At 42.0% G+C, this 19,582-nt stretch overlaps 1 protein-coding gene across 1 annotated transcript in view; it reads right to left on the bottom strand.

Annotated features, from left to right (window-relative positions):
• The window catches only part of ADGRV1 (adhesion G protein-coupled receptor V1), a gene marked incomplete at its 3' end in the record, with an annotated part of 181,443 nt that overhangs the window by 43,529 nt on the left and 118,332 nt on the right, over positions 1-19,582 (bottom strand). The window contains exons 51-61 of the mRNA XM_018559232.1: positions 18,661-18,865; positions 18,423-18,569; positions 16,839-17,094; positions 16,351-16,553; positions 14,954-15,130; positions 10,047-10,229; positions 7,420-7,599; positions 5,589-5,753; positions 4,138-4,255; positions 2,485-2,608; positions 799-937 (exon numbers count right to left, since the gene is read on the bottom strand). Coding sequence (XP_018414734.1) covers positions 799-937; positions 2,485-2,608; positions 4,138-4,255; positions 5,589-5,753; positions 7,420-7,599; positions 10,047-10,229; positions 14,954-15,130; positions 16,351-16,553; positions 16,839-17,094; positions 18,423-18,569; positions 18,661-18,865 — 1,897 coding nt within the window. The remainder of the gene's footprint in view (positions 1-798; positions 938-2,484; positions 2,609-4,137; positions 4,256-5,588; positions 5,754-7,419; positions 7,600-10,046; positions 10,230-14,953; positions 15,131-16,350; positions 16,554-16,838; positions 17,095-18,422; positions 18,570-18,660; positions 18,866-19,582) is intronic.

Raw genomic sequence — 19,582 nt, 5'->3', positions numbered from 1 at the left:
GCGGTGGGTGCATTGAAATCAATGGCACCACAGCCACGCCCTCCGGCCGCAATGGGATCGGCCGCACAGGTACGCAAGGCATATCAGTGCCTGTGTTCCGGTCCGGTGCGGTCAGAAAAAGTAGTGCACACACTATTTTTTCTGACTGCATCAGACCGGAACGTGTGGCACTAATGTGCCACGCTTTCCTGTGCGGCCGATCGCATTGTGGCCAGAAGCGTGGCTGTGGTACCATTGAGTTCACGCCCCCTCCCGCCCCAAAACAAAGTGAGGCGGCCGAAATGAGATCCAGTGCGTTCCGGCCACAATTGGGCCGGAACACACTGAGGATGGTGTGAACTAGCCCTTAAACAAATGAAAATGTTGAAAATATGTTTTTGTTTTTTGCCTGGTTAGGTAAAGATGAAATTTAGAATATGGATTTAATGTAGTCTTAGAAGCCAGCAGGCAGAACTTTAGGCTCATTTTCACATATTTTACTCTGTCATCTTACTATCTGCTTTAAAAAAGCCTGTTGTTTACTGATCTCAATAGCTCAAGCTTAAATTTATGCACAGAAAGTGACTAATTCATCACAGTAACTCATCACTTATTGGACAAGATGAGCCTTGCTGATTCATAGTGCTTTGGGAATTATTTGCATGCATTGAATGTTATTTGTAAAACAAAGATTTTACACATATACATATATAATAACACTGGTTTCAGGGACAAACATAAAAGTGGCACTCCTAAATCAGTGAAAGGTGACTGATATTAACATACAGTATAACTTATACAACGAACATCCACACACACCTGTATAATGAGGACTGCAGCAGACTGTCTGTCTCTCAGTGTTACCATTCCTGATGTCTCAACAAATTCCCTTGTGTAAGCTGGAGTTATATCCCAATACACAGTCACTTCACCAAAAATCCCAGGACCGCGAACTAGACTTAAAAAAAAGGAACAGCACAATTAAAATATTTCCCTATCAATGCTTCTCACACTTCTAATGGTTATGTACAACCATCAGAACCTTTTACATGTTGTTGTACCATCTAAGGCAACAGGATTGCTAAGACACCAAAGAGAAAATTCACCTCCTCTTACAGCATCACTTCCCTTGCTGGCCAAACCAAAGTGTCAATACATGCTGGGGTTTGTTAACGACATTCAGAGATGAACGCTCGAGATGAAGAAGTGGCTTGGATAAACACCAAAATGTCTTCAAAATTACAAAACAAGCCCCTTTAAATGTGACATATTACTTCTAGAAGTAAAGTTGCAAAATGTTGAATGTCTATGTTTGTTTATGGTGACAAAAAGAGTATTGAAACCAAAGTGTCAGCATGATAGCCAAGGAACTAGCATTCTCAAAGGGACAGTCCAGCGATGGTAGATTCCAATATTCTCTTATGAAAAAGTCACGTTATAAGGTGACTGATTTAAACCACAGACAGAACATGTCAACAGGTCTTGTCTTCATGACACATCTACTATTATTCTCAGGGGTTTGTGGGCCAGCTGCACTTATTGGCTGAAGAAAATCTCTAGGGGCAATTGGTTGCACCATGGGCTGTCACTTTGCTACACATTGCCCAGCCTCTCCAGCTGTCACACCACATCCCTACCTTCTCTGCATTTGTAACAAGTGAAGAAAAAAGTAGAAAAAAGCTTAGTAAACTTTATTTATATAACAGGGAGGACAGAAAATAAGCCAATAGTACTCCATTAGGGATTTGATAATCCAAGTAAAAAAGACTTAGGTTCTGATGACAAGACTAATAATGAGGCTCAAATGACATGATTGTTTGCTCTGATGACCCGGCATTGGCATGGGAGTACATTTTGCTATAAAGAATTCAAATTTTAAAGTTAATTTTTGGAATTTTAATTTTATTATATCAATGTCTTAAATGCACTTTTAATTTACATCAGTTTACTAAACCCACACTTGGCTCAATAAAAGGCTAGTAGTGGAACAACATAGCATCATAACAAATTACTGTACTGTCCGGAAAGTCATAGTCACTGGTTGAAAGTCACATTCATCTATTTTTGGCTGTGTATAAAGTAATGGGATATTTCTAAATATTTTTTTCGTTACAGTAAACTGAACATGGAGATGTTTTAGAGCCCTTTCACTTTTACTAGGTGTCAGTTAACCTTTGAATGTGTAAATTGGTATGCTCTAAACAGACATGCACCAGACATTATTATTTCTCTTTGTTCTCAGGGAGGCACAGAATATCCTCTTGAGGGCCGCCATGAAGGTAGAAATACTCAGGCGTATTAAAAAGTAGTTCAAACTGCAATTAAAATATTGAAAGATGGTTCCGTTGGTCGCTAAGGACTGCATTTTACATATTGTACCTCTCCACATTACACAACAGCAAATGTGCGATAAGGAAATTATACTTGTATTATATGCTATAAGCATAATCACTGGATTAAGAAGAAGCTTTACATAAATTATATTGAATACAGTGATTTATATACCTGATATGGGCTGTTCCATTATAGTTCCCATAGGGCTCACCAATGAGAACATAAAGGGATGATGGGGCTATTCCAACTATACCAGCCGCCCCTACATCCCCACCAATAACAACAGTGGCTGTACCTGAAAAGCAAGAAGACAGAAGTCAGATATATCCTGTTCATCTATTCATATGCAGAAATACAGTACACTGCTTGTGTTTATTAGCTGCAGAGTGCCAACTTCTTCTGCCTGTGTTCCTTATATGATTTACCACTTGAAAAGTGGAAATATATAAGTCTTACTATTAAGAGACCACTGCTGGTCACCAGTAAGTGTCCTGTTTCTGTGCTGGAGGCAAACCTGTGCCCCATCTGTGTCTGGCTGTTTGGAGGCTATATCTTCCCACTTCACACTCAGCCAAATGTATCATTCTTCTGCTAGCTTTCAAGCAGGTTCTGTTTACAACATACATTAGTTATCCTTTGGGTTGCTGTGATACCGGTCAGCAGAGTAGGACTGGGGACTTGTGTCCTGGGAGGTATAACCAATTGGCCCTTTCATGGTAGGGACAGTCTCCTGTGAACTGTAAACGCACAAAAAATGTGTTGTAATGATTCCTGGTCATTGTGAAAGGTAGGTGTTGTCTTAAAGAACATGGTTTATTGTAAAACACCTAATCACACATATGTGCTAAATAGGCTATATAACTAAATAGGTTGCTTCAAAGGGATGAATTGTAAGAGACAGCACCAAATGAGCTAAACAAGATGAAGGCTGCTCTGTAAAATTATACAAAATCACTTAAATAAAATGGTAAACAAATGCCATGACATCATCACAAATAATTTTTATCATTCAACTTTCTTTAACAAATGAGAAGAACAAATGTTACAGGTTTGCTTTTTTCCAGTCACTGACTTTCCTTGAGGCTTTTCTTCATTCAGTCACATAACATCTTGAGGCACAGTAAGTGGATATTGGAAGACTTCCCGCTTCCAGGTAATGCCCAGCAGCTGTCACTGCTTTAATTGAGGATTAGGGGAGCATCTCCACTTAATGCCACCAACCCAACATACAACATACCCAACCCAACATACCCATGTATATTATTTGTACTGGGCCAGGGGGTGTATGCCCTCATTGCCTGTCAGAAATTATAAGACCAATCTTAATTTTAACTAGAATGGCCTTTCACACCGCTACCCGTAAGTATACAAGAAGCCTCCCCAGGATGTTCACGCTAGGGGACCACACAAGGAGGAGCAATCATTAATTTTGGAAGGAAATTAGTTCTTCTTACAATATGCTCTGTACTTGTAACTAGGCAAGAATTAGCTAAGACATCTACAATGTCAAGAAGCATTTACATTAGCAGGCTCCTGACACATGTGCAAAGGGCACAGTGGGGAAGTGTTCAGCACCGTCTGTATACAAGAAAGCTTCCCCTGCTAATATCCATCAAGTAACAATCAATTAATCTGTGTGTATCAATGGGTGTCCTAGCCCCTCAGTGTAAGAGAAGAAAACTTTTGGTGCCCCTTCCAGGACCCCCATGTTGGTTGTTCTGGTGACAATAACAAACCCTTGTGAGTGCAAGCCCTTAGAAGAATGAGATTCATGTACACAGCATGTTGCCATTAACTTGTAAACCTGGTCAGCATGGGATTTACCATCTACAGGGGAGATGACTGAATAGTCTGCTGACACCAACTGAATGCTGAATGATTCCATTCCTTCCAGAAGGCCATCTTGAATTGCTTTCAGTGTAAATGATTTTCTGGTATCAGTCTGAAAATGCAAATAAGACAGTCGATTTAATTAAATTCAAACCATGTACTGTGTATTGTTAGAGCATTTTACATTGCCACCTCCACAGGGTAACACAGACTGAACTATTTGTGACCCTGAGAAGCACTGAGAAGCAATCTTTTTACTGTGTATAAGAATGCTTATCCACCGGTCCTATGACACAGAAATCCTCCACAAACACTAAAACCACATTTGTAGAATTGTAATCCCAGCCAGTTGTACAACAGTGGCCTCCTTGGGTCTAGGCCAAGCTTTATGTTTTAGCCTCATTCACATGGGGCGTGCTGCCTCATACAGCATGAAGGAACATTTTCTGATGCACCCGGAGCTGTGGGAAGAAGTGTGCGGGCAGCTCATGTAAGTCTGTGGAGACGGAGGAGTAGTGTGCCCTCTAGCCCTGCCTCCCTCAGCTCCGAGTTTTGATAGATGCACACAAACAGTGTACAGACCTGGGTCCGTCTTGTCTGCATCCGAGGTTGTACACCATCTGTGTGCGGCAGTCAAAACTTGGAGCTGCAGGAAGCAGCGTGTGACGGCGCACAGCTCCTGTGTCTCTACAGACTTACATGAGCTGCCCACACAATTCTTCCCACAGTTCTGGGCACATCAAAAAATGTCCCTTCACACTGTATGGGGCAACAAGCCCTTTATGAAAGGCCTTTATTTCCACTGTCTCCTAATCACAGGTTTCAGACCTTCCTAAATCAAATGGGCAATAGGCCACTAAGTCAGTCTGTCTAGGATCCAGATGGAGTTATCCAGGTGAACAAGATGAATATACAGTATATACTTTCAGGACAATGAAAGTCATTTCTGCCATAAATTTTCCAGAAACTGCCCCGAAAATGCATATAACATACATTTTCTGGACTCAGCATCCAAGTGGAATAGGTTATTATTGCAAAGAGCTTTCCAAATATTTGTTAACAAAAAGTGTCTACAAATCGCTTATAAATGAATGACATACTAAATCCAAAGGTTGTCCAACATATGTGTACCAGAGGGTGGGACAGCCAGAAATAAACAATCTCTGGCACTCCTGAATCCTGATCAATATTACATCATCACAGTAGGACTTATTACATAAGAATTATGTATTTCATTTAAATATAAATGCCAGATATGTTATATAAGCCACTGCAATAGTACTGCACACGTAAGGACCAATATAATTACCTATTACGACAAATCACACAATAAGAATAGGGTTTTATGTCATTCAGCTGACATTTTCTGCAACATATAAAGAGCATAAGGACTCTATTAAACATATATCCATTACATTAAAAGGGCTTCACATTGCTTTCCATACCTCGTTAAAGATTAGAGTTCCATTTAGTGGGCTTAGGTCATATTGTCCAGCTTCCTCCACTAGCCAAATAATTTTCACTGCTCCTCGACCACCTTGACTCCGCACGACTGTCAAAGTCACTTCTCCTGCTGGGTCACCTATTCTCTGAGGTTCGGAAATCAGAACCTAAAAAAAAAACCACAGTGATATAATGTGATCACATTTAAGAACAGATCAGCAGTAAATACAAGATATTGACTCATTGTCAAAGCGAAAGAAGTCATTCCACACAGCATGATAACATCATTCATTCATTGAGTAGCAGGATGGCTAAGTTCTTGTCTTGCAGTAGTGTGTTATACCTCCCTCAAGAACACAGTCCACATGGAGTTTGTATGTTTCTTCTTTATCTTTTGCTCTGAAGCGCTCAAAATACAAAAACATGCTTCTAGAATAAGTGGTTTGCATCCAGGTTAGTGTGTGTGTGTGTTTGCAAATATATTGTATTTTACTCATATCCATTCCATCATGATGGCAAAAAGACCCCCCAAAAACCAGGGGCTAATTTCTCATTTTAAAATAGGGTTATCTCTATATGAGGAGTAAATGTCTTGTCCTTGAACTTGTGTTAAAAGTGGTATCATGCAAGTCATTTATTTTATGAGTTACTGAATTAGTCTTTCAGTATTATAAATAAAATTGCCTTCGGCTGCACACATAATGGTCACCACACACATGTTACAATCTGACCACAATCTCTGTACAATCAACTTTAGATATACCAAATCTATGTAACAAGAGGCCCTATCTAATCTATCCAATTTGTTTGCATCCAGTCTGGCAGGCCCTTACACTACATAGTTGTTGGCAGCTCTAAAGGAGATTGTACATTCAGATGGTAACGTGTGTGGTGAACTTAACTCAGTGGCGGAACTACCGCCGTTGTGGCCCACGCAACCTCTCTGGGGCCCGGGGCAGATTGGGGGGCCCGGTCAGCAGCAGGAAGGAAGGCTGAGTCTAGTCTCAGCCTCAGCCTCTAGTGCAGGGGCCTCAAAAAAATGGCCAGCAAACCGGTACCATCCGACCCACAGCTACACGGTCTGCATCTCTGTCAGATGCAGACCGCATAGCTGCTCCTGTCAGTGCCAGTAATCACTAGCTCCGTTTGACCGAAACGCTGACAGCTTTGAGCTCTGGCTGAAAGGAAGGTTTAGTAAGGTCTGCACCAGACCTTACTAATCAACCACTGGATCATCAGGGATTGTGGGGGTTGAGTGGGGTGTATTGTTCTGCATGTGTGTGTGTGTTTGAGGGTGAGATGTATTTTTCTATGTGTGTGTTTGTGTATTCACCCCATTCACACCTGTAAGTTTAGGTGTGATTAGGGATTCCTGCGTCAGGAACTTGCGCTTTCCTGCAGCAGGAATTCCTAATCTGGCGTTTACAAGTGGCAACTGTCACCCGTTCAAGTTAATGATCGGATGACAGGCACTGCATGTAAATGCCGGCACACCGCATGTAATGGTATGTGATATAATTACGTGTGGTTAGGAATCAATCACTATCCTTGGATGCATGATTGATGCGTCCAGGGATAGTGATTGTTTTCTAACTGTATGTAATTATATCATATGTAATATATGCTATAGCTCAGGCACTGTGCCACATGACTGTAGCAATGTGTTATTCAGTGGCATTTTTTCTTTGGTGTGTGTGGGGACATCCAAAATATTGCTATGGGGCCCTGTGATTTCTAGTCATGCTCCTGGCTCAACTCTTGCATAGATCCATATCATTGGTTGGAGATCTATATCACACTTGCACATATATTACAAATCTATGACATTCTTACCCTATTGCTCTCAAACCCAAACAATCCAAGAGGAGAATCATTTGGTGGAATGTTGACCACAACATTGACTTCATTTCCAAGTCTGGCACCATTTGTCACTTGCTTTAGGGAAACATTGAATGTTTCTAAATACTCAACAAAAGTATCATCCACGATTACAATTGCAATTTCTCCTACCACCTGCAAAACAATGTATTATTTCTATGGAATAGGCAGTCTGACATTCAAACAAAAACAAAAAGTCAATGAAAAGCATCACATTATGATCGATGATATATGTAGCCGGCCATTAGCCATGTGCAATCTGTATCCTTGTAACCCTTGAAATCCCATATTCCAGATAACATCTCATCCACACAGCGTGAAGCTATTCATGTTACATGGATTCCACTGCCCTCTAGTGGACATTATATGTATTCACACATCCTACTTTAATTTACAGATGGTTTTACAGTTTGTGCCTTTCTTTTGTTATATGGTTTTTGATGTTAATATCCTGATGCAAGGCATTAAAGCAAAGGGCTTTCAGGGGCAAAACAGATGTGATTTTTACTCTAACCACCCATGTGTTCCCATCTAACAAGTATACTTACTAGTATTTATTGTCACTCTAAGACTTTATCCACACTCTAAGACTTTATCCACCCTCTAAAATTAAACCTTAGCACAATAACATTTCTGCACATGCAGAATATTTTTTTTTTATTATTATACTGCATGGAGGATTTGTGTTGTGTGTCCATACAAAACTGTAGTCCTTTTGTACAGTACATGGAAAAGTGCCTAGAAACACATGTTGAAATCTGGTTGCAAGCAGGGTCTTTACTGTAGCCCCATGGGGATATAGAAAATTATTCTATATAAAAGTTTTGTTCACAAAACATGTCACTTTTTTATATTTACACATTTAACGGCTAGTTGAAGGTCTAAGAATACTGTAATTGAAATATTTTACATTTTAGAGGATAGTTTGAAGGAGAACTATGGGGAGAGTGAAATCCACTCATCCCCATAGTTAGAGCCAATGTGTGGCACTGCAGCTGTCACATGTCGGCTCTATTGATTGAGAACTGAGCGACCACATACTGCTCAGTTCACGATTTTCTCCATGCAGAGAGCAGTGACTATCAACCACTGCAGGGTGGTTCCCTGCAGGGATTCCCCCCTTCCGTTTCACCAGTGTTGACTGGAGGGACAGACAGAGGAGGGGGCGGGCAAAGCTGGCTTTGGGTCTAGAGTGGCAGAGTTAGCTGTCACTCAGGAAGCGGAATAGATCCAAACAATATTGTCGGGATCTTTCCGTTCTGTAGTGCAGCTCTGCGCTATCAACATATAGCAGGCAATAGCCCGCTATATGCTGAGTTTTGGGTCACAGGAGGACATTAGCATATGTCCACCTGTGACCCAGAAGAGAACTAACAAAAAGAAATATTTGGCCATAGTTCTCTTTTAACTGGAGAACAGCAGTTCAGGAAGAAGGTGCTGTTTAAAGTGACACTTAACTCAGGAGTTAAACCTTAAAAATGCATTCAAGTACTTTAACTATTAACAAAAATGTATCTTATTTGTATATCACTCAGCTGCAGATCATCAAATAATCTCTGAATTGGTGCTGACACTGTCCTTCCTTCTGGAGAATGGCTACTTTTGTTCCCCATGGTCCCTTTGTGTGTGTGTTGTGAAGTAGCCACCGCTCCAAGCTCGCTCCCGTGATAGATTACAATCTCAGTACAAATTAATAAAATGAACATGAGATTGTAGTCCATCATGGGAGTTACTTAACAACACAAACACGGACCCTGGTAAACAAAAGTAGCCACTCTCTAGAAGGAAGGACAATGTTAGTAAGATTTCAAAGATGATTTGAGGATCTACAGCGGTCAGACGTCCCAGGGAGCTAGTAGTGAGATGAGGAACCCACTGGCAATAAGCAGCTGACAGTCCAGAAACGCGGTACAAGTTTAGGGATAATCCAAGAGGGGTAGTCAATGTCCAATCCGGGTCGAGGCAGGCAGCGAAGGTTCAAAGGCGGAAGACAGTCCAAGGGTCGGTAATCGGGAAGGATACACAGGGGCAACGGCAATAGGAGGATCAGCAGGGAGGCTAGGTGTTCACCATAAGGTGGAATAACTCAGCAATAAGCCAGAGCTCAGGCCAGGTTTTTATAGCCAGGGGAGGTAGGACCACCCCCTGGTCACCGAGGCAACCAGGAGGCCTCCCTCCCCGGGAACCAATGGCAGGCGAGGAAGATGAAAGGTGTGTACTGGGAACCTCCCCCAGCAAGGCTCACACCTGATAGCCAGATGATGCAAGAACGCTATGCTCCCGGGGATGCGCGCGCAGCCTGCGTACTGCGCATGCGCCCACGCCGCATGACTCGCGCATGCGCACCTGCACCTCGGGCACCAGGTGTTCTACCGAGCTGAAGGGGAACCCGTGCCCTGCGCCGTGCCCGTGGTCCCCAAATAGAGTTAACATCCCCTGCTTCCTGACAACAGCTGAGTAATGCACAAATATATTACATGTCAATAGGTAAGATACTTGAATGCATTTTTAAGCTTTAATACTTGAGTTCAGTGTCACTTTAAACACTCTGATAATAGTTTATATATAACAGTTGTGCAGACCTGTCCATCAAAAAAGGAGAGATTCCCTGAAGACGGCGTGAAGTCATCATGACTTGCAGTGATTGGCACGGCTTCCCAGTAAACAGTCACAATGCCAAAGTTTCCAGCTTGTCTGACAACAGGAAGCCTGAGTACATTCTGTGGAGGTGGAACTTCATAAGCCATCACAGCTCCATTTGCAGTCTGAAAAACACATCACCTCAATTTTATAGAAATAAAAACAACAGCAAGATTATTTTACGATGTTAAACAGCTATGCAAAGTGAGAATGGTTCAGAGAGATTTCAGCATTTCATCTTCCCTTTGACTTAATTGTATAATTGAAGATCTCTGATCATTCATGATATACTGTGTACATAGGGAAGCAAAATACAGTATGATGACACAGATAAACACTTTATCATAGCACAACCTTTACCAAACAAATATGTCAAATATAAGGATATTGGGGGGGCGGCTACCGTAATCATAATCATACCAGAACAGGGCTGTTAGGGGGATTGTAATGAAAAGAAGGGCCCCCATCCAAAATGTACCTTGACAACTGCTCTCTCTACAGCTGAGGGTCAACACTGATTCACAAGGAGGTCTGATGTTCCCAATGCCATGTTCCCCATCAGAGTGTACCCTTATATCAGTGTTGCCTATCAGCATGCCCCCTTACATTAGTGTTCTCCGTCAGAGTGCCTCCTTACATTGAAGTTACCCTTCAGAGTGCCCCCTTACATTAGTGTTCCCCATCAGAGTGTCCCCTTACATTGAAGTTACCCTTCAGAGTGCCCCCTTACATTAGTGTTCCCTATCAGAGTGCCCCCTTACATTAACTGCCCCCCATCAGAGTGCTCCCTTACATTAAGTGTCCCCATCAGAATGCCCCCTTAAATTAGGTGTCCCCATCAGAATAGCCCTTCCTTTCAAGATTAATGTAAGGGGGTACTCTGATAGGGGCCCGCGCCATTAGGGCTATCAGGTGTGGGCCTTCCATGGTAAAATCATTGAAAAGCAGGAAATTTGAATGTACTCAGTGGTCAAAATAGGAGATAGCTTTTGGTGCTCTGCCTAAAATGCCTGCAGCTTTGGAACTGGAAAATGCTTTATGTGGAACCCAGTGCCCCAAGGTCACTTCCTAGCTAAGGATGGGCCAAGTGTTCGATTTGAACATGAGTTTCGAATCGAACATCGGCAGTTTGAGCGCTCGCCGAGCGCCGAACTTTATGGGATGTTCGCGGTCTCTTCGACCGCGTACATTCCATAATACAAAATGCCCACTGAAGCTCTGATTGGGCAAAGTCTTGCACCTGACCACAGGTGCAAGACTTTGCCCAATCAGGGCTCAGCGGAGGAGGGGCCTGAAGGAGAAAGTTCTCTATCAGGTCCCCCCATGCTGATTGACAGCAGGCGGGTGCAATAGCTAGCTTGCTATTGGCTATTGCATTTTACAATATCCAATAGCAGGCTGGGTATGGCTCCCAGCCTGCAGACGAAGTGGAGGCAGGGGGGCGGGGCAGAGGAGCCGCAGCCGGACTGAAGGAGAGAAGCCGACGGACCGCCGGGACAGCGAGCAGTCGGACCAGGGGACCGGAGGCCGGGAAAACAAGTGGACGGACTAGGGGACCGGAGGCCAGGACAGCAGCGGAGCTAAGGGGGCCAGTACACTGTATTTATTACATGTACCGGCAACCCCCATACACTTGCATTGAGTTCGAGTTCGTATTCGAACATTTCGGCCATTCGAATGTTCGAATACAAACCGAACAGGGGGGTGTTCGGCTCATCCCTATTCCTAGTTAGCCCCACAATGTCCAGTCCAGTGGGGTTCAGGCAGAGCACTCCAAAGCTAGGCTAAGGAAAGGCAGATCCAGATAGCTGCCATTTTAGAGATCAAGCAGCCATGTAACTGAGAATCTTGATTGGAGGAAAATAATTGGTGAGACTTTTCCCAGCTGAGCTAAAAAAGATGCGATTTCTCCTGGAACACCATAACAAAACTGAGGAATGCTGGTACTAAGAGAGGTTATCCTGGGCTTGTGTAAGACCATGCCTGGCAGCGGAGGTAGGACTGCGCATGCGCATAGGCATGATCACCGCATTTGCGGGAAACGGCAGCTATTGCGCATGCGCAAGCGGCAGCCGGATGCGCGAAAACGTGCTCACATGGCGCACAGGAAATGACTCGCTCTGTCTGGGGATGATACTATTTAAGCTGGCCCAACTCCCAGAATCACTGCTGAGTGGTCTTTCAGCTTAGTGCGTGTGTTTTGTACCCTGCCTGTTATCGTATTATTATCGACCGGATTCCTTGACCTTGCCTGACTGCCGCCTGCCTCTGACTTCTGCTTGTCCCTGGATTCTCCTTTGCCTGCTCCTTGTGTACCTTGCCGCCCGATTGTTGCTGACCCTGGCTTGCCCGACTCCGCTCTGCTCCAGCCGCATCAACACCTGACTCCTGCTTCACTGAAGACGGGCCTCAAGGACCTGCCCATCTTCCGGCACCGGTGCTGCCCGCGGTTCCCCCACCTCCTGTCTCCACATTCAGGGGTGTGGAACTCGTGCTGCAAAGGAGGCCTCCTCACAACTCGGCTCCCTACCAGGTACGTGATAGCTGGCCTACAATGTTTTATATGCCAGTGTCAAATCCTCCTGTAGGTTGCAATATAACCAAACAGTTAATGACTTATGGTAGTAGGAGGAGTTATCCTGGGCTGGCCTACAATTTTTTCATTTGCCAGTGTCAAATCCTCATGTAGGTGGCAATATAACCCAACAGTTAATTACTTCTGTCAGTAGGAGGGATATCCTGGGCTGGCCTACACTTTTTTCATTTGCCAGTGTCAAATACTTCTATGGGTGGCAATATAACCCAACAATTAATGACTTCCTGTGTCCCTCAATAGACGAGAAAGAAAAATGGGTGTGTAGGTAGGTGAGGGAAGGATCGGGGCAAATGGGCCAGCACAGAGAGTAATTAGACACTCCTATAAGTGGATAGGATTACGGCATGACAAGAGGGAGGGGGATGTGCCAGGGAACTGACTAGTCAAATCTGCTAACAAGTTTAAGCATTTAAAATACTTCATTTTTCTGTGCTTTTGCCTGCAATTTTTTTACATTGGTGACAGGGCCTCTTTAAATCAGAATACTTGTAAATAAATGGCCACACACATGCTGCTAGAATTAGATAATTGTATTTGCTGAAGAATGTCCCTGTCATTCAGTTTACCTCTCTTCTTAAAGCTGAATTCCCAGGTTAAAAAAGTATTGTCTGTCTATATGAGGAGTGTTGTATTCTTATTTGAAACTTGTTGTGCTGTGTGTATTTCTTCTAGATCTGTGCAGGACAACTAGTGTGAGACTTTGTGCAGGAGCTTCCTGTAGTAAAAACCAGTCACTTCTGTTTTATCTCCTTGTGCAGGGTAACTGGTCTTGTAGTTTTCTACAGGTAGCCTGTAGTGGGTGGGGCCTGTGTGGTCCTTCCCACAGGTAATATCTAGCCATGGCTTCTACCCCTGTATTCTTCCCTTCCTGCTGGAAACTTGTAGGGCCTGCTGTTCATGCACATGACTATCTTGAGGAAAAAGAGGAAGAGGAAAAAGCTGCTAAACCTCCAAGACACAACCTCCGATCTCCTGTACAATGGGTCATTATTGCTGATAGCACTCCTCCTGGGATAAAAGCTGGAAACACACACAGAAGTTTTTTCATTCAACCTGCGAGACTGAAGGAAATAAAAATCTGACAGACTCCTCCATTCACACTAACAGCTTCAGTGAATGACTCTCCCGCTGTGTGCACTGTATTCTGAAAGCAGTGCCCACCGCTGTCAGAATACCCGAACTGTGCTGCCAATGATTTTCCAACATGTTCCTTCAACAAAAGTCAATATATTGATCAACTTTTGTGGAGGGGATAAGGCTGCCCATGGATCGAATTTCAGCCGAACCCTGCTGAATTAAGGCTTTTTTTTTATTTTTTGTTTACATGTTATGACCCCCATTTTAGGCCTGAAAATTACTTAAAACCCCTAAAAGTTTTATATTTTCTGAAAGCCAAGACCCTATATAATAGAATTGTGGCAGTTGCAAATTTTTATGTTGCACGACATTAGCGCAACTTATTATCAAACCCAAAAATCTAGTAAAAATGCATTTAAGTTAAATTTAGTGCCCCAAGACGCTAGATAAAACCAATTTTTTATAAAATATAAAAGATGAAGTTATAACAAGTACATAGATACCCAACATGCCCTGGTTAAAAATTGTGTGCATCCCTGAAACTGCAACAGAATTCAGTACCCCAAAAAGTCCATACACAACAATTTAAAAGGACCTACAGGTAATCAGTTCAGAGACACGCGTAAATAAAGATGCCTGTCCCGAGCTCATAGGAGGGGCAGCGGAGCCCGGAAACACTGCGGGGGTGTCGGGCGGCGTGGCAGCCACTTTAACGGATCGTAGAAGTGATCTGGCGACAGCTGAGTCACCAGAATCCCATCTGCTCTGAAGCCAGCCGCCAGCTCTACAAGTATGAACAGAGTCCCGGCGGAGTCTGTTTAACCCCTTGAGGATTCAAGACGGGATTATCCCATCATGGGTCGTGAAGGGGTTAATCTGATAGCTTTTATAACCACTTGAAAAATAGAAGTCTGAACGATTACAAACAGGGTGACCATTATTTATCTTGAATGTAGAGCAAAGCCCCTTCACTGAACGCTCATGTATCATAAAACCGTAATTCATATTTCGGTTCCACAGGCTTCAGTTAATATAAACCCAGTTGGGAAGAAAAAGCAATGTAGTTGCCAAAGCACATTTTAGAAGACGTTCCCTACTGGCAAAATAAACATAACTAACTGTTGAAGTTGTTATAGACAGTCCTCCAGTATTATATATCAACCATTATGCTCCCACCTTGGTAACATTAAATTGGAATACACCTCTAGGATCATCATTCTCCAGGATTGTTATTTCACAGATTTCCTCTCCAGGCCTTTTGAGCATTGGTAATCCACTTGATACAGAAGAATTCACAAACCGGACCTCAGTGATGTTCAAGAGAAAGCCTTCATTTAACTCAGGAATGTTATCCTATATCGAGAGGGGCGACAATTAAATGGGAAATTCTGCAAACGTAAGGATTGATTTAATGAAAGCTGCAGCACTTTATTAGATGCCTTTTATGAGAAAATGAAGTACAGTAAACTCCCCATTATCCGGCATCCACGGGGAGTGGTAGATTCCGGATAAGTGTAGTTTCTGGTCGCTTTAGAGTTACTATTAAAAATAGGTCTAACTAATGCTATATCCCATACTATAACATAAACTCTGTATTGACTTCATATTAATATCGAAATGCAGTAATCAAAAGCAAATTAAGACAAATAGACACACTTAAAATAAATGAAGACAAATAGGCACGCAACCTTTTCAGGATAATACATGCCGCAGATAAACAGAACAGTGAATACATTTTTTTTCTGGTTAGATGAGAATTCTGGTAAGTTGAATTCAAGGATAATAGAGAGTTTGCTATATATAATAATGAAGGAGACTGTCTATTGTCTGTCAAGCCAAAGCTGGAAAGATACCTAACAGACAAGGAGGTGACACAACATGTGAACAGTATATGGTGTTATACAGGAAAAGTGTAGTGGTTATTTAAGGGTATAAGAAATGAAAGCACAGATCCATGATCTATATGAAAGCCCCAAATGTGCTTTGTCATGGTTACATATGATCAAGGAAATCCTCACTGACGTCATTCATAAAAATGCATAAGCCAGTGTTTTCAAAAGCATTTGCTGCTATTGGTGCGCATTCTAATTGTAGAAAAGGCAGAAACCAGGATTCCTATAGAGTGCAAAGAATAGAATGGGCGAATAGTGATCTGCAGGTGTGAGCAGAGCTACATTTATACTTTCTGCTCTTCTAGGCCAACTTGCTTGTGCTGCTTCCTCGTATCCCAGTTGGCTGGCAAACCATACCATCACAAAATGAGAGATGATAGCAATGACACAAGTCAGGCTGGCACTAGGTGTGGAGAGTCCCTTGGAGACTGATTACCCACTTTGCATCAATACAACCAGCATTGTAGGCTAGAAGACAAGCAAACTGTCCCCCTAATCTTCTGTCAGTTTGGTTCCAGGAGAAGCAATGGAAATCAATGGCAAGACATGGGCTAAAAAAACTGTTGAGCTCAGTTTGTTCTCTCAGATATAAGTTTGGTAGGCACCTGGTGGGGGTCTGACAGCATGTCCAACACCACTTTTAAATGTGCACCAAAAAGTATTTAACATTCATTTACTTACAGGCAAGATGGTGAGTTTTACTTGAGCAAACTCGCTGTTCTCTCTGATAATAACAATCTTATCTCTAATGACATAATCTTCATTTTCTGTGGCTCTGTTTACAAGCGGCAGGGAGATGTTATGCAGAGATTGTAAGTAAACAGCAATATCACCCACAAATCCTTGTTCTCTAGTCACTTGCAAAGTGATGATGGTAGCATTTCCTGTTTGGATAAAACATATATTAAATGTTGTACCCTTAGAAAGAATCCACCAGTAAGCAAATTAAGCTAAACACTCATGTGGGAAACTTCAGAGGCTTTTACTGGCTCCTAGAAGGGTAGGGGCCAGGGTCAAGTGCAAAGCAAACTGCCTTTTCCTAAATCCTGACAACTTGGGCATATTCTGTTTTCATAAAGACACAAAGCTCTGACTTTTCACTTTAAACACATTCCTTCCGACTTCCCCTTATTTTATCTTTTCCCAGGTCCTATGCATTTTGCACATACCTTCTGGCTCATTCACTTTAACAGATGATGAATTGACATGCCACCCAACTATGCCATGTGGAGAGTCATTGGGCAGGATGGTTAGCACAGCCCTTGACCTGCTTGGGTCCAGTATTGCTCCTTTGTTTGGATCCTTGATATTCATGGTAGTGGCTTTTGTCAGGATAACCATGACAGTCTCTGCCATCTCAGGAATGCTGTCTGCAAGAACTGTGACAGTAATTGTAGTGAGCGTCTGGCCCTCTGAAAATGTAACCTACAAACAGAAAAAAAAAGGAACTAATATACGCAGTACTTTAATAACTCACAAATCAGCAAACGTTTCCTATGTTTTATTGTAACATGAATATTGTTGGATACAGATTTATGTACATTCACCATAACCACAAGCTAATTACATTTAATTTGCTGACATCAAACATGAATTGATGTAGCTTCACAATAAAGTAGTCTTCCTTTGATACTCACCATTGTGGATTTTTGTACAAGTATGCCATCTTGTCATAGCGCCACCTGGCCAGAAATTGACTCCATTACAATCAGGATGGTGATTTCCCACGTGTGACCAACACTCCGGGTAAAAGCCCTTCTCTGAGTTTGCCAGGACACTGTCCGTGTATACAAAAAGAGTCTCTGACCTAATCACCATCCTGATTGTCTACCTGTTACACCCAGAAAGTAATGGCTACAAATGTAACTGGTATATAGTTACACCATCTACCTCAGGGATTACAAACTTATCAATTTCCTTTTGAAAGATCCAAATATAACCATTGAAGATTCAAGGCTCTAATGACATTATTCTTTACAACCTAAGCCACATTTTACTTATATATTTTTTGCGCTTTTTCTCTTTATTTCAAAACCTTGAGTTAAAACCGGTATCATCTATCATGCTGATCAGTAATATCCATGTGTGCATGTTTTGGAAGTATGAGTGATGGTTGTTGCAATAACCAATTTAAGATAATTCCAGATGGTTGTTCATTGGTGTATTTAGGCTGACCGAGATTTTTTATTAATACATTTATATCATTTTGTAATACATTTTGACTCTCCGACCCTCATTAATACTGCTGTTTGTCGTGATCCTCCCTCGATCACTTCAATATCTTCTTTTTGTCTTGCCTAAACAGTTGGGGGCTGTTGTTGAGAATCAATCTGACTTCTACCCAAATTCTGGGTTCTATTTAAATTGGGTTGGACTCTGGGTATATATCCCCTTCTCTTGATACATACTGTATATTTAGGCCTACAATTATCTAATAACGTTTGCCATCTGTAAGTTAAGACAGATTTTCAGCTCCCAATCAGTTAATATTAAAATGTGAAAATATTTGACCTTCTTTCACGTGACTTTTCAGTGAAGTTATTCAACAGCTACAGTAAAAACCCAAGCAGTAACTTCATACCTGCTGCAACCCTCCAAACAGTCCCCTTTAGTGAATATAGTTGCTGACTGAAGTGGTAGCACAGATGAATCATACATTTCATTACAGTTAGCATCTCTATGAAAAAAATAACAATAATTTAATCTGTTTTCTGAAAGTTGGTATATCATAATAGTACAGAGTAGTCACTCACCATTCCTGATGTAGGAAATATATCAGCTACACTGCCATTGGCAAACCACTCCACCACCACCCGTCCATATGTTCCATAGAGGCGCTCAATACTGAAGCTGATCAGATTGTCCTGTTCCATCTCCTCTGCTTGTTTCATCAAAGAATTCTACCATTAGATAATTAACAGATAAAGGTATTTTAAAAAATGAATGATGCCCACTGTCAAGTTTATACAAAATATTAAAAAGGATCATTACCTGAGCAAACCCAATGATCCCATGTGCATAGTCATTGGATGGAATGATGACAGTCACATAGGAATGGACACCAATCTCTGCACCTCCTTTTGGGTTTTTCATTCTTACTCGAAAAGATTCATCTTCTTCTGGGATTGAGTCATCAAGAATATTAATTGCTATAGTGGCTTCACTCTGCCCAGGCTCAAACTTCAGCTCACCTGAACTAGCAGAAAGGCAGACACAGCATAACATTAATACAACAACATGGATAACACACAATGGGCTCCAGAGATAATAACGGAGACAGGTCTGTCTTTGAAAGACATCTGTAGTTAAAAAATCTCAAGGCCAATTTATTTTATGGCAGTCTTGGACTACATATATAGGGATTTCCTGTGCCTATAGAACACTGCACTGAGTGAATGTAATTCACTGTTCTGGGACGTGAGCTCTGTTGAAATTGCTGAAAGTTTTCTGCTGTGCCTCTATATGAAATGCAACTTCTAATATATCATTATATGCTCAAAAGTGTATCTGAAGCCAAAACCAATTTTTTGGAAACACCAGGGAAGAGTTAGAACCTCTGAGGTGTTTGTTGTTGTTGTTTTTATTGCTGTTGCAAAGATCTACCCTCTGTATTTGTCCTGGTGGCCACTGAGACAGACAGTGATGGGCAATTCAATTTTTTAATAATTGTCACCAGAGCAGGAATTGAGAGGTAAGCCTCCCTTGAGGACATCTGTTCCAGTAATAACTGTCTAAAAAAGGATTTCTTCTCACTTTGTGGAAGTTTCCTGCTGTGTCTCCAGAAAAAAAGTAAAGGCATAGCTTGCCAAAAAGAAAAGAAAATTACAGGGTTTTTGACCCTCCTCTAAGCTATCCACAACTAAAAAGAAAGTGTTGGCTTTATAAATAAAGAAATATAATATATATATAGATA

The sequence above is a fragment of the Nanorana parkeri genome, unplaced genomic scaffold (genome assembly GCF_000935625.1).
Source record: "Nanorana parkeri isolate BGI_ZX_2015 unplaced genomic scaffold, ASM93562v1 scaffold384, whole genome shotgun sequence".
Taxonomy (NCBI): domain Eukaryota; kingdom Metazoa; phylum Chordata; class Amphibia; order Anura; family Dicroglossidae; genus Nanorana; species Nanorana parkeri.
Note: the sequence above shows the minus strand (reverse complement) of the source record. Positions and strands in the feature narration are given on the sequence as shown.